General features: G+C 40.3%; 1 protein-coding gene across 1 annotated transcript in view; it reads left to right on the top strand.

Annotated features, from left to right (window-relative positions):
- The first annotated feature begins 9,005 nt into the window (after nt 1-9,005).
- tnfsf10l (TNF superfamily member 10, like) overlaps nt 9,006-14,430 on the top strand; it is a 71,238-nt gene continuing 65,813 nt past the window's right edge. The window contains exon 1 of the mRNA XM_005752653.1: nt 9,006-9,626. Within this exon, the coding sequence (XP_005752710.1) occupies nt 9,384-9,626 (243 nt within the window). The 5' untranslated portion in view covers nt 9,006-9,383. The remainder of the gene's footprint in view (nt 9,627-14,430) is intronic.

Genomic DNA, 14,430 nt, shown 5'->3' with positions numbered 1-14,430 from the left:
TTTCAGATAGTTTGTGATCATTAAGGCCAAGTATAATTAGATAACATTTATTTGCAACTGTCACGAATTAAATTTAAAGCATTAAATGAGCATTTGATGCCTTCAGTACACACACATTGCTTTCTATGTGATAAATATGATTTAATAAGCAGAACACCTTAAAATTCTTGGTCTCAGAGGTTTCTCAGTATTGCACGTAGAAAAGGAAAACTGCTGATCTGTGTGCTGATCTGACCATCCTCCATAAAGCTTTGTGGTCCAGAGCATTACAAGTGCCGTACCAGGTCGTGATATAACCATACAGAAATCTCTTGATGGTGCATCAATAGAAGTTGGTGAGTATTCTAGAGTCCATGCCAAACCTCTTCAGCCATCGCAGGAAGCAGAGCTGTTTCGCTGCTTTTGTGATCAAATCCATGTAATGTGACCAGCTCAGGTCCTCACTGATGTTGACGCCAGAAACCTGAAGCATCTGATTCTCTCCAACCCTGTCCTGTCGATGTGAATGAGGGTGTGCTCTCCACCCCGCAGTTTGCTGTAATCTGCAATGAGCTCTTTGGCCTCGCTGATGTTGAGCAGCAGGTTGTTGTCCCAACACCATGATGTCAGGGCTCTCATCTCTGCTCTGTAACCAGACTTGTCTCCATCTGAAATGCAACCAATAATCGTGGTGTCATCTGCAAATTCGATGCAGTTTGGACTCTAGTGTCGAAAGGGCGTAGCCATGTTTTTTTCTCCAATTTTAAAATTAAGAAAAGGAAAACAAAATTGCAATAATTAAAATCTTTTATATCTTTAATAATCAGATTTTTAGATTTATGGAGTACTTGAGTGTATATTTCAATGGCAGACACTTTCATGAAAATCTCTTAGAGGATTTTAAGTGTTTCTTGCATCACCAAAGTGTTGCCAGCTGCGTTTCTCCCTTTGCTCCTTAAAGTACCTGACTACTCAAAGACCTTTTTCACCAGTCCTCCACTTGATCTTCTTTGATTTCATTTCAGCCCAATGCCAGGACCGCACAGCGTTGCCATGTGGATGGTACTTTTTGTTTTAAATAAGAACACCATGTCTTCTGATTTAATCCTGATCAAAATATGAAAATGATGTAACATTTGTTTTCAGTATCTTTCCAAAGTGGGTTTAAGTTATTCTATCATTTCACATAATGTCAGTTTAGATTAAATGGATTTGTTTTTTAAAAAAAAGACCCTTAAAGCTCTTTGTCGAGACCTACATTGATCTGATTGTGCAGCAGCAGGAGAACTTTATACACTGACTTGCTGTACTACTGGTTTCACTGCTTTGACTCACTGAGAAAGTGGTGTCTTTTATTCAACTTCAATTAAGTTGTTTGTTAAAGTCTTAAACCACCAAATTGTGTGCTGAATTGAATTTCTTGAAACAGCCAATAAAACTGAAAAACTAAAATCTCAAAAGACAATTTTTCTTCACTGCCAAAATAGCCTGCAAAAACCTGCGCAGTGTACAGATTGTTCTATTTTACGAGGGTAAAACTGGCTCAGCATTCATAAATCAGAGTGAAGTGTAAGTTGGACACATGCTGTGCAACAATACTCGTATCGATATTGAACCGTTCGATACAGTGCTTTCGGTTTGGTGCGCAAATGTATCCAGCAATACAACGTTTTTAATTTAGTTTATCAACTTTCCTTCTGACTATGCTGTCTGTGTTGAGCGCTCAGTGGATCTGCGCTCGACAGTGCAGCCTAGGCGGAGTAGTCGAACGCAGATTCACTGAGCGCAGGGCAAGCTAGCCAGACAGAAGTTAAGCTCTCCTTGCAACATGGCAAATTGAACCTCCCCCACCCTCATTCAGATCTGGCGTTTGGAACTATTTTGGTTTTCATGTCACGTATGACCCTGAAGGTAAGCGCGTCATGGACTAAAGTAAAACAGTATGTTGGATGTGCCATGTAATGCTCAATTACATTAGTGGGAACTAGTGCGTTAGCGCAGTTAGCTCGTTAACGTGTTGGCCGTCCAGCCCCACGCACGGGGCGATCCGCGGTAGCTCATTAACGGAGATTTGCCGTGTTGTGGCGTTAACGTCATTTCAACGAGATTAACGCTGACAGCACTAGTGGGAACACAACGAATATGACTGCACATTTACGCCGACATCATCCTAGTGCAAAGACAAGTGGAAGCAGACAAAAACAACAAGCACACATGCTACAAACTTTACCCGAGTCATTTAGACAGCCGTTAGCACATGATTCTCCTTATGGGGACCTGATATGTTTAATATGCTGCTGAGAGTATAGCCCAGAAGAAGCGTATAGTATAGCTTTTATTTTGGAAAGAGACATTTCTCTGTAATAAACTCTCTTTTCCAAAGATGAGTGATTTCTCGATCAGTTTTTTTTTATTACTTTGTTGTTTCAGCAACATTAAATTTAAAAACTGTCATTTTGAGTTAAAATATATATTTATAATTTTAATAAATGACAAATTAAAAAGGCATGAACATTTTTTTTGTATTGAAAAAATATCAAACCGTGACACCAAAGTATCGAACCGAACCGAACCAAACCGTGAATTTTGTGTATTGTTGTACCCCTGCTGAATAGGGCTGATAAGTTAAACAGCTTTTCATCAGAAAAATGTACTGCCATATTTGAAAAAACAACAGACAATTTAGCATGGTATCCACTGATGCTTAAATGCTTTTCTTTTTCCTTTCCTCTGACCATCTGGTTGTGAAAATACTCCAGCTGTTTGGAAAGTTGGCACTTTGTTCCTCTTTTTTCCAAATTGAATAAACATATATCAATTTTCTTGCTGACTTGTCCAACAGCGGGCTGGAGTCCATCCCAGCTTCCATAGGGCAAGAGGTCCTGAACAGGTCATGAGTCAGTCATGTGGCTACTACAGACAATCAGACATTTGCATCTATTTTGAATCACTGGTTAATCTAACATGCGAGTGTTTGAACTGCATAAACCCATGAAGGCACAGGGATAGCATGCAAACTTCACACATAAAGCGCCCAACTTACTTGTTGCGCAATGACAGTAGTAATCAATTTAATTCAACCCAATTTTATTTTATTAATATAGTGCCAAAACACAACAACAGTTGCCTCAAGGCATTTGATATTGTAAGGTAAAGACCCTACAATAATACAAAGAAAAACAGAAAACCCCAATAATCATATGAGGAAGCACTTTGGCGACAGTGTGAAGTCAAAACTCCCTTTTAACAGGACAAAACCTCCAGCAGGTTCAGGGAGGTGCAGCAGTCTGGACTCACCTTGATTCCTCACAAACTGTTTGTATGAGGTTACTGCTGAGTGTAATCTAACCTGCTTACATGAATGACAATTGTGAACAAATCAGAGCTAAGGAGTTTTCTAAATATGTAACATTAAATAATGGTCAAATTTAAAATTTCACCTGAAGGAGCAGACATTGTCAAAGTTTGGATCAAGCTGTAGACTTTTGTGATCACTTGGAAAGAATAACCTGAAACTAAAGAGAAATGCTTTCTTGTTCTCTGAACATACATCATAGAATCACATGAACTGTGGAAGAATACATACAGCAGCCCATTCTTTCCTTGTCATGCTTGCAGGCTGCATTAAATGCTCCCAAGGGTCAATATTAAAAAATAAATGCAAAAGTGAGTTGAGACAAGGAGGTTCAGATCGCCTTTCTCTGGAAACAGTTAAGTCCACCTTAATGCATCATGACTTTATGTCAGAGTTGTTACCAAATTAAATGAAGATATTTTTAGAAGGTAAAAAGATTAGATATTGTTTTGTAACTGTGACAAAGTCCCAGTATTAGTTTTTTTAATGGTAGTATTGCATAAGTTTAAACATTAAGCAGATATTAGAGAACAATAAGGGACATTACCACTTTATTGCCCTAACTGACAGTTATGGACAGTTTTTCTTGGCTTTTCTGGCAAAGTTTAACTTGGATTTTAAGTGATTTGAAAATATCCATTCTACACTGATTGTACTGCATGCCAGCCACATTGTTTCCAGGCTGAATCACTTGCACATCTCAACACTTACAACTTGTCCGAGACTTGCATGTGTATCAGTGCAGGTGCTGTGTATTACATGTGGGGTCAAACCCATGACCTTGCAGTGCTGAAACATCATCCAGTCAAAGACACCTCCCACAGTGGTGGCAGAATCAGCCCACCAGGGGTTAACTTTTAAACCCAAAACAGTGTCCCCTCCATCATAACAACCATTTTTGTGGACATGGAAAGAATCTGGCTCTTCTTTCACCATCTGTGTTTTTATTTCTTTCATTCCAAATTTGATTAGGTCTCACCTGCAGAGTACATCACAGTCTTCTTGGACACTGAGATTTTCAAGTCCCAGCAAGATGTCCCAGTTGGAATGAATAGCTTTTACATCTGGTTCTAAAACCTCTGGCACTTCTGTATCACACCACAACAACTTCCAATCTTCAAAAGGCTTTTCCCAGAAAACGTGGCATTGAGAGCAGTAAACACTCTCAGATTGTACTGCTACAGAGTTTCACGCATAAAAGTATCACCTATTCTTCAATGCAACAAAACTGAAAGAAGAACGAAACACAGGGGGAAGTGCCTCCGACTCTGGTTTCTCTGGTTTAAACATCCTCGGAGGCCAGTCCTGAAAATGTTTCAGTTTTTCTTCAGACTAAAGTTTTAAAAACAGAAGTGTTGCTCTCCAACTGGCAGCAACCCAAGGTTGCCTCCTTTGTCAACTCATTGCCTCCCATCATTGATAAACAGCTCTGATGCTGAACAGACACACACAGCTGTTTGTGGCAGTGTGCAAAGGGCGTTGTTTAGAGCTGAACTGCAAACACTGTTTCTGACTGTCCACTAAAGCTTTAGATATGCACTAAATCATGATTTTATTTCCAAAGACAATAAGACAACCAAGACATTGGTGATTTAAAGCAGGATGGAGTCTTTATGCAACATTTTGACTGCAGACCCTAATAAAATCATCCCCAAAGGTCACATCTCTGAAAAGACCCAGACGCTGCTTTGTGATGTTTTTGGAAACTGATGTTAAAATATATAATTGTGGCTGCACAGATAAACTGGGGGGCGTTGGGTAAATATTTGCTCTCAGACAGGGTAAAGATTTAGAACAGACCACAGACATGCACACAAATGTGGCTCAGACAGCCACTCAGAGAATACAAAGATTACAAGACAGAAAAGGAAAAACATTATTTCATCAATCTGTTTCAGCATATTTATTAGTGAAGACTAAGTAATGGGCAAAAATTCAGGTTTGAGAAGTTGGAACCACAAGATTCAGTTGTGTGTGTGTGATTATTGAAAGGTTTTTGTAAACAGCAATCTGATTGGTCTTTCCAGATCTCAACAAGCAGAGAACCTTCATGAGATCATTAGAAAGACTGCGTATTTAAGGCAACAAGATCCTGTGTTGAATGTCACTGCATTTTTGTGCTGCTCTGCATTTAAATACTAGTATATATTAATGTCTGGCTCTCTTCCACAGCATCTTTGTCAAGTCTTCCTCACACTCAACCAGTTGAGACGGATGGAAGCCCCTCCCAATCCTAGTTCTTCTGGAGGTTTCTTCCTGTTAAAAGGGAGCTTTTCCTTCCCACTGTTGCCAATACCTTGCTCATGGTGTCACGGACTGCGATGGCAGACCGTGGGGATGTGGGGAAGTAGGACCCAAACAGACTTTGTGTGATGAAAGCTGTGAGTTTATTTACAGTGAAGTAAATTATATACAACAACAATAAATCCCCGTGCTTCCCCGACTCTCGTGCCGTGTCTTCTCCCTAGTGACCGTTCACCCCGTGCTCGCTACCCTCTCATTTTCGCAGTCCTCCTGAGATAAATCACAGAAGCAGACGTACGAACACTCTCACAGCGACAAGCTTACACTCAGACTGACTTGCCGGGAAACTGACGGGAACTCTCACGCAACGATCCAGCGTCCACACTGCTAAGTAGCTCCCCCCGATGAGGCTGACCAGCTGAAAGTGTGTGTCATCATCCTTGGGTGTGGCCAGCCACCTGGAAGGGTACACTCGCCGGGCCTGATGGTGCTTGTAAACCGGTCTACCGGATACACCAGCACGCACACCTGCAGCAGGGACACGGGGACATCAGCACAATATGCACACACCTGCCATCAAAAATATAAGCAAGTCCAAAAAACACATGAGCTCTGGGTTCCCAGACTCAGGCCCATGACACAGTGTTTTGATTGTTGGGGTTTTCTTTGTATTGTTTTGTATATTGTAAGGTAAAAACCCTACAATATAAGGTGCTTAAGGTGACTATTGTTGTGATTTTGCACTAAATAAATAAAACTGATTTGAACTGAATTAAATGTCTTGCACGAATGAAAGTGTGACAGTTTTTAATGACAGATGGATGCTGACACAGCAGGCTACAGCTGGTAGTTCTCTGCTAGGTTGTGACTCAGGATGTACAGCAGGTTATTTATTTATTGGAAGGTTAATAGTTTGATTTCCAGCTCATCTAGTCTGCATGCTGATTTTTCTGTTTTGTGCCCTGCTTATAAGCTATGGAATCGTGTTTATGTTGCTTATAGTTCAAGTTGTTTTTGAAATTTCAAGTTATTTCTCATATGTTTGAGTTAATAAATCAAAATGGATTGGTAAATATGTGGAGTACACATGGATGCTTGTTTCCACAACAGCAAGAACATAAAATATATATAGATATAATCTTTATTTTTTATTTTTGCAGTTATGGAAACAAGCTTCCACAGTAATCTTAACAAGTCTTTTGTTGTGATTTTTTTAATAGACTATGGCACTCAGACTCCTTTCACTGCCTTTTTATAGAATCTGGCTAACTCTATACTCACTCTATAGAAGTAATCCTACTTACTTTCAGAAGAGATGTTTGTTGCCTAAGTACCTCTTAAGCTTTTGACACGGTGTTGGCATTAACACAAAACAATCCAGCTGAAGCCAAAAGGCAGGTAGACTTTTGCAGGAGCTCCTATTGACAGCCTTCTTTTTTAAAAAATCTTTCGGAGATGAGTCACCAGTCCACCAGTGGTTTTTGTGGTTTGCTGCACACGGCAAAAATAATGTGTTCTGATCATCAATCTCCCCATTGCTGTCAAAATGTTTTTTTTAATCACAGGATCTTCATAACAAAAGACCAGGGCACACCTTTCCTCACAGCACACCATTTGTGATCCACTTTTGATGAGTTGAAATGTGTTGTTTTAGTTGTACTTTACACACAGTCAAAGCACACACAGGTAAAAATGCACAGGCCAAAAAGTGTGTTTTGTGTTACTTTGAAATTATATTAAAAATACAATTTTTGATATAATTTTAAGCTATTTAAAGACATGAATCGCATCACACCAAAAGTCAATTAAAAACAGCATTACTCAAACTCACTCTTGCACCAGTAGACAGGATATTTAAAATGCATAGTGGAGGAACAATAACCAAACCCAGTGCAACACACCTCAATCTGTGACAGGTGGTTTAAATCAACTTTGCAAATTCACATCTGAACTTTAAGCAGCTTCGCCTACCGCCTCCTCCTCATCAAACCAGGAACAACCAAACCAGCAGGCAGCTAACGCAGAGAAATGATAAGAAACGCAACTTAAACTACATAACAAGATAATGTCAACTATCATTTACAATACAGTGGAATATAATAAAATAAAGAATTATTATTCATGTCTGATTTATTTATTGATTGTAGGATGACAATGCTAATAATAATAATTATTGTTGTTGTTATTATTACCTCATGTGTTATTATGTTGTCATGTTGCTTCAGTTGTGTGGATGTGGATTCAGCTGTAGCCAACACCATTAAGCAGCTGTCTGTGTCTGTGTGCAGTGCACGCCATACAGTTTGAGTGCAGGTTACTAACCCAGCTGACCCGTTTGTTGATATGTCCAAAAACTTTTTATTTATTTATTTATGGCCTTCAGCATTGTATTAGCAGGTGTCCTGGTCCTCTAGATCAGCGGTCTCCAACCTTTTTTGCGCCACGGACCGGTTTATGCCCGACAATATTTTCACGGACCGACCTTTAAGGTGTCGCGAAAAAATACAACAAAATAAAACTAGTACCGGTACCGAAAAAAGAAGATTTATTCATAACATACGTGAAAAGACCCAGGAAAACCGAGTTAACGATAAAAACGATAACAAAATAACGCTGAAAACCCTGAAAACCATACATTTCACACCTGAGCCTCAACTCTCGCGGCCCGGTACCAAACGACTCACGGACCGGTACCGGTCCGAGGCCCGGGGGTTGGGGACCGCAGCTCTAGGTGAAACAGGAAGCTACTTACATGTACCAGCCACAGGTTGAGTTATCTATCATCTGTCACCTTGTATAGCATACTGAAGGACATCAGTGTAAACATCTTGTATTCTTCTGTTACATCATTAGACACAGTATTCAATTCACATTTTATTTATACAGCCCCAAAATCACAACAACATAAAGGCCCTACAATAATGTAAAGAAAACAGAGAAAACCCCTACGATCATTTGCCCACCTATGAGCAAAGCTTTGGCAATGGTGGATTGGAAAAACTCACTTTTAACAGGAAGAAACCTCCAGCAGTACCACACTCAGGAAGGAGCGTCCATCTACCACGACTGGTTAGGATTAAGGGAGGAAGACAAAAACATGCTGTGGAAGAGAGCCAGAGATTAATAATAACTAATGATTAAATGCAGAGGTATATAAACACATAGTGAGTGAAAAAAGGTGACTGAAGAAGAATGCATCATGGGAGTCCCCCAGGAGCCTAGACCTGCACACAGTACATGTTACATAGGGACACCACAGATCATTAAAAATGATGTGGGCGTGTGTGAATGTGAAAAGGTAGATTTTTAAAAAAAAAAAAATCAGTAAGAAACAGTAAATTTAAGGAAATAATGATCCCTTGAAGTTGAAGTTAGTCTCTCTGTTTTAGTTTGTTTTTGAAACATTTGGCAGCAGAGTCCGCGCTGAAACTGAAAGAACAGTGCATGGGAGAGAGAGCGAGAGAGAGAGCGAATTCCTCCACAGCTCCAGGGTGATGAAGAGGTTAAACCAGCCCCTCTCCGCTGTGCTCTCTGCCTCCTTTTGCGGCTCCAGCCCCGCTTTAAACGGCAGCTGAGCGCTGAGCGGACATGGACACATCCGAACTTTAACTTTCAGGTCTTTCTCCTCTCTTGCCCGCGCTCCTCTCCTCTCTTGTCCTCCCTTTCCGTCTCCCGCTGGGCTGAGCTCCGAGTGAGAAGCTGCGCTGGCAGCTGCCGTCTCATGGAAATCTAATTTTGCTCTAATTTTCGGTCAGTCGCTCAGGTCTGTGGAGGCTATTGTCGTTTCGCTGCTCTCTTGGTTTTAATGGTTCACTCATGCGTCGGGAATGCCATGGCCACTCCGAGCGCACAGCAACAGGATTATTTCAGATCGGTGAGCAGCGAATCAACCACCTACATGATGGTCCCGGCAGGCGGGCCGACCGCGGCAGCGCGCCGGGAAACGCCGTCCAAGATGTGGGTGGCTATGGTGGTGATAGTGGTGGTAGTGTTGCAGATTGCTTCGACCACGGGACTCTTTGTCTACCTGAATATGTCGATATCACAGGTGAGAGCTGGTTTCCACTCACTTTAACCTTTTCCCCGTCTTTTGTTTGTTTGTATTTGGAGCCACATGTGGTTCCTGTGTTGGCCCGATTTACCAGAAAGCCTCTCGTGAGAGGTCCTCGCTGGGCTCGGAACTTCCAAGAAGCAGATCCAATGTGCGTTCAAATTCACAGCTCAGCGTCACATGCACACTCTGAATATTGTTGCAAGGCTGAAAGAAAACATACACAAACACACACACACCACAATCTGTGCACAGTATTTGGAGTATTGCAAAATAAATAAGTAAATAATAATAACAGTCACAAAAAGTCGAGGGAAACAAGGCATTTGACAGCAGAGCTGCTGCAGGTGATTAAGAAATGTTATAGGAGCATTGCTGCTGGTTTATTTATTTATTTATGTATTTGTTTATTATAGAGTTAAGCGGGTTTACACATTTTTTTTCTTCATTTATTTCTGGAATGAGGTTTATGAGTAAAGTTCGCCCCGGGAGTTTGACTTGCCGGGCGCTCGGAAGGCAGATTTGCCTGATCGGACTTGTTAAACAACGGAACGCGGAATTTACAAGCAGTCAAGGTAGACGGAAATACACGAGCTTACCCGCGTGTGTAAAAAAACCCAACAAAAACAAAACACACACATTGGAGGCATTTGGTTAGGGCGGCAAGTGGAGAGAAGCTGTAGGGCAAGAATGTGTGCAGAAATATGGACGTCGCTGGTGCATGTGTGGATGTGGGCTCCTCTTCCACTGGGTTCGGTTTTATTTACGCGTCTATTAATCAATAAAACGCTACTGCAGCGACTTGTTTCTGTTGCACATGTGCTCCTTAGAGGAACACAAGTGGCGTCAGTGAGCTGCTGCTCATTTAGTCCCAGCAGGGGAAAGTACACGATGACAATCAGAGTCATTGCTGATGGTGCTTGAGTGTAGGAGGGGGCATAAAATACGGGAGAGATAGGCTTATCAGTCAGAACTGCTAGTTAAACAGCAGAAGTTTATTTTTGGCATTAAGGAAATGTGTTGAGAAGCGTTGCCTGTGATTTCTGATACACTGCAGTGGGAGGTGCACATATATTGGTCTGCAGGGATGAAGGAAACTGATGTATGATCCTGATGGTGCATGAAATCTGCTACAGTGGTGCGCTGTGTCGATCTCTATATGAGATCAACAGCTGTAAGCGTGTGACGCATGGAAGACGAAAAATGACATTTTGCATTGGATATGCTTCATGGCCACTTTTTCAATCATGATATTGCAGGTTTGCATTCAAAGTGACAAAGAGAGTCAGAGAAGTTTGGCAGGACTGAAATGGTCCTATCTGTGGTTCAAAGATGACATCATGTGAAAACATAAAACCATTATAAAACCATGTATTTTATTGTTTGTCCCCATCAAGTCAGAGAGTCCAGCTTTTATTTCATTTTAGTGAAAAGTTTAATACCAGTCGCGAATAAAAGTGGATGTAGAGACGTTAAAAAGACAAGGATACCCTGTAGTGATGGGGCAAGGTACTCACTTGAAACACATGACATTGTCTTAAGATTAGGAACGGGACCTATACACTATTAGACAGGTTTTTTTAATGCTGTGACCTGATCTGTGCTTATCCAACTTAGACTCACTTGGCATAAAAGTAACAATCCTGTATCAGAAATTGAGCAATTTACCATAATCAGGATTTATTGACTTTTAATGTCAATATAGAGATTCTTGTTATGGGTTTAAAAGGTTATTTTATAAGCAGTTCACTTGATTTTAGTCTTTCTGGAGTTTTTTCTTTTAAACTTTTTTTGTTTGACATGTCAGAGGTAGCAGGAAATCGCACAAGGAATAGTTTAGAGATGATACTGGACAGAGACTAAATGAATTGCATGTGGGGAATCCCCCGGTTCTCATGCGAAGGCCAGCTATTCTGGAAACAGGCCCTTCTTTGAATTGCAACAGAGTTACACCCTGTGCCTGTGCTGGTTGTTTTAAGACAAAAGATGTTTGCAACAATAACCATCGTACAAAGAGGAATTCTCCGGCACTGCCTCACATCTGTGGCATTCACATACAAGCAAACAGACACATGTAAACACCGAAGCTTCTGAGCTCATGGGTGTGTCGTGCGCCCGCGCTTCGTTTTGTGTCCTTTGCTGCTGGATCAAGCACGCAGTGAATCGCATCAGGCATAAATATACATGTTCTCTGAATGTTGGAAGCGTTACTTTGAAATAAGCAGCATTTCTTAGAAGGAGAAACTCTTTTAGCAGAGTCACATCCTAAAGAGTTAACATGTAAAGACATAAACACTAAATTAAAGCCTGTTCAGTGATTGGTTAGAATGCCACAGTACTCGTCTGGGCCGATACATCATTCAAACCTCAATATTGGCCAGTATCGGTCTCGATGAGTAATATCAGTCAATCACCATTTACCAGTGACAGTGGCTTGCTAAATGTCCAGAGGTGGTGTGATAAAGAGCTTAAAGAACTTAAAACATTTTAGATATTTAGTTCTAATGAACATTTCTTTGATTACCAAATGCTGGGATTAAATAAATAAATAAATGAATAAGACCAAATGTCTTTTATCAGAATTTTCTCAGTTTATGCGACTTTGGTTTTTAACAACCTATTAGTGTGTTAATCAAGAAAAAATGTGCATATTATTTGAGAAACTGGCTTTTAAGCCATTGTTTGTATTTGTTGGTGTTGTGGTTAGTTAGGTCCTGGTAAGAGTCCAGCAGACATAGCTGTATCTGCATTTATAACTGTTAATAAATGAATATTTAAAACGGTAATAAAGAAATAGAAGAGGCATCCCTTCAACCATAGTATGTCCACCAGAGGGCCCTTTGTAACTTCATTGTTTACAATATGTTTGAAATGTATGTATGAAATTTATGTAAATCTGTTTGTTTCATGTATCAGAAAAAAAAATCTGCTAATATATCTGATTTTTTAACTCACCAAATATCAGTATCACTTTTAGAATTCCTATATCGGTCAGGCTCTAGTCCGAGGGTTGACTCCACCAGCCCGCTGGGCCCTTCCTGTGTGGAATTGGACCTGTGTCTGGAGTCCAAAGGACATGCTTGTTAGAGAGCCTGATAATGTGGAATTGCCCATAGGTGTGAATGTTTACCAGTTTCTCCATGATAGCCTTATGATAGACTGGCAGCCTGTCCACGGTGTACCACACCTCTCACCCTATGACAGCTGGGATAAACGCCAGCTCCTTATGACTGTGAGTGGGATAAATAGGAGAAAATAGATGGATTGATGGGTGGCTAACTGAGCTTCACCTGCTCTACAAATTACATTAACCTCCTAAGACCTGAACTCTTCCACAGCATGCATTTTTAATTTCTCTTTGATATTTGGGCATATTGGGGCCCGATGAATGTAAAAACAAAGAATTACCAGATTTTTTTTACCCTATTTTTGTTTTTAGGAAAAATAAGAGCCACGTATTAGGATATTCATTTAAAATTTTGAAAGAACAGTAGCAGTATAATGTCCTCATAAGTGGATATCAGGCCCACTTATGAGCAAAATTTAGTATTTTGGTCTAAATAACCCAAAATGTGATGTCCACATATGTGGACGCCAGGTCCTAGGAGGTTACATACATTTTTTAACAGCAAAATCATCTGTGTTTCATCCAGTCAAGAGATAAAAGTTAGCGATCATGATGACGTACTGAAGACTTGGTTCTAAAGAATTTCACAAAAACTACTAGTGGGTTCTTCTTAAAATGAGGAAATTACTTTTTTGTACAACAAGTAATTTGTCATATATGTTGGATATCTTTTAATGACTTTCTGAAGTTAAAATCTTCACTTCCGAGAAAGAGGTAGAGATTAGATTAAGCTGTGCTTGCTACGATGCAGTGAATTACAAGTCTCATATTTTTGTAAGGAAACTTCTTTTATCACACACAAGCCTCCAGATCCGTATCCTGTAAGACTGTGGGTTCTCATGCCATTTCTGTAAATTTGTGTGAAATTTGGGGCTTTTTGGCGTTATCTGTGCTTTTGTGTTTGACTGACTGGCATTCCATTCCTTAAACTTCACTGGTCCACTTTATTATTGTTTGGGTTCACTGATAGGGTCTGACTCACCCTTACATGCAACAATAGAGCCGGTGTGTGTGTGTCTCTGAGTGTGTGTGTGTGGCCAGATTTACACAGATGTCGTTTTTACTTATTGTGGACGGTTGTTAGGGTGTGTGTGTGTGTGGCCTGTTCACCCCCAAAGATCAGCACTTTTTGTAATCTGTATTTGTGCGATTTAAGCGTGTCTTTTTATGTATGTGTTCTCATGATTTTATCTGTGTTATGAACAGATGGGTTCCAAGCTCAGGTAGAAAGAATCTTCAAAATACTGAAAAATCCACGGCCTACAGCGTACCCTTCACAGTTTTGGTTTCAGGTGTAGAATTACTTTACATTTTTGATTAGAGATTAGTGTTAGGTTACTTTATAGGTTAAAGGTCAAAGCAGAAGCCAAGCCAAGAAGCTGGCTTCTGAGCTGAGCTGTTTGACATCTTGAAGTCACAATGCAAACAAACACCCGCTCAGATGTTTTTGAGGAAACGGCTAAATTTAAAAGCAATCTCTTCATTTTTGTTCTTAGAGCGACTTGTTTGAGATATTCAGCATGGGAAAATGTAATAAAACTGCAGGTGATGGACATATTTACAGGAAGTTAATCAGAAACCCTAGTGCTCCACACATTTATTAGACCACCACCCAGTGTAAGAGTGGTGCCCTAAATGAACACTGTTGCTAATTACTAAAAGTCTTTTTTTTTT

Source organism: Pundamilia nyererei, unplaced genomic scaffold (genome assembly GCF_000239375.1).
Source record: "Pundamilia nyererei isolate P.nyererei 1_Seehausen unplaced genomic scaffold, PunNye1.0 scaffold00370, whole genome shotgun sequence".
In the NCBI taxonomy this organism is placed as follows: domain Eukaryota; kingdom Metazoa; phylum Chordata; class Actinopteri; order Cichliformes; family Cichlidae; genus Pundamilia; species Pundamilia nyererei.
The sequence above is the reverse complement of the archived record's forward strand: the minus strand, read 5'-3'. Positions and strand labels throughout refer to the sequence as shown.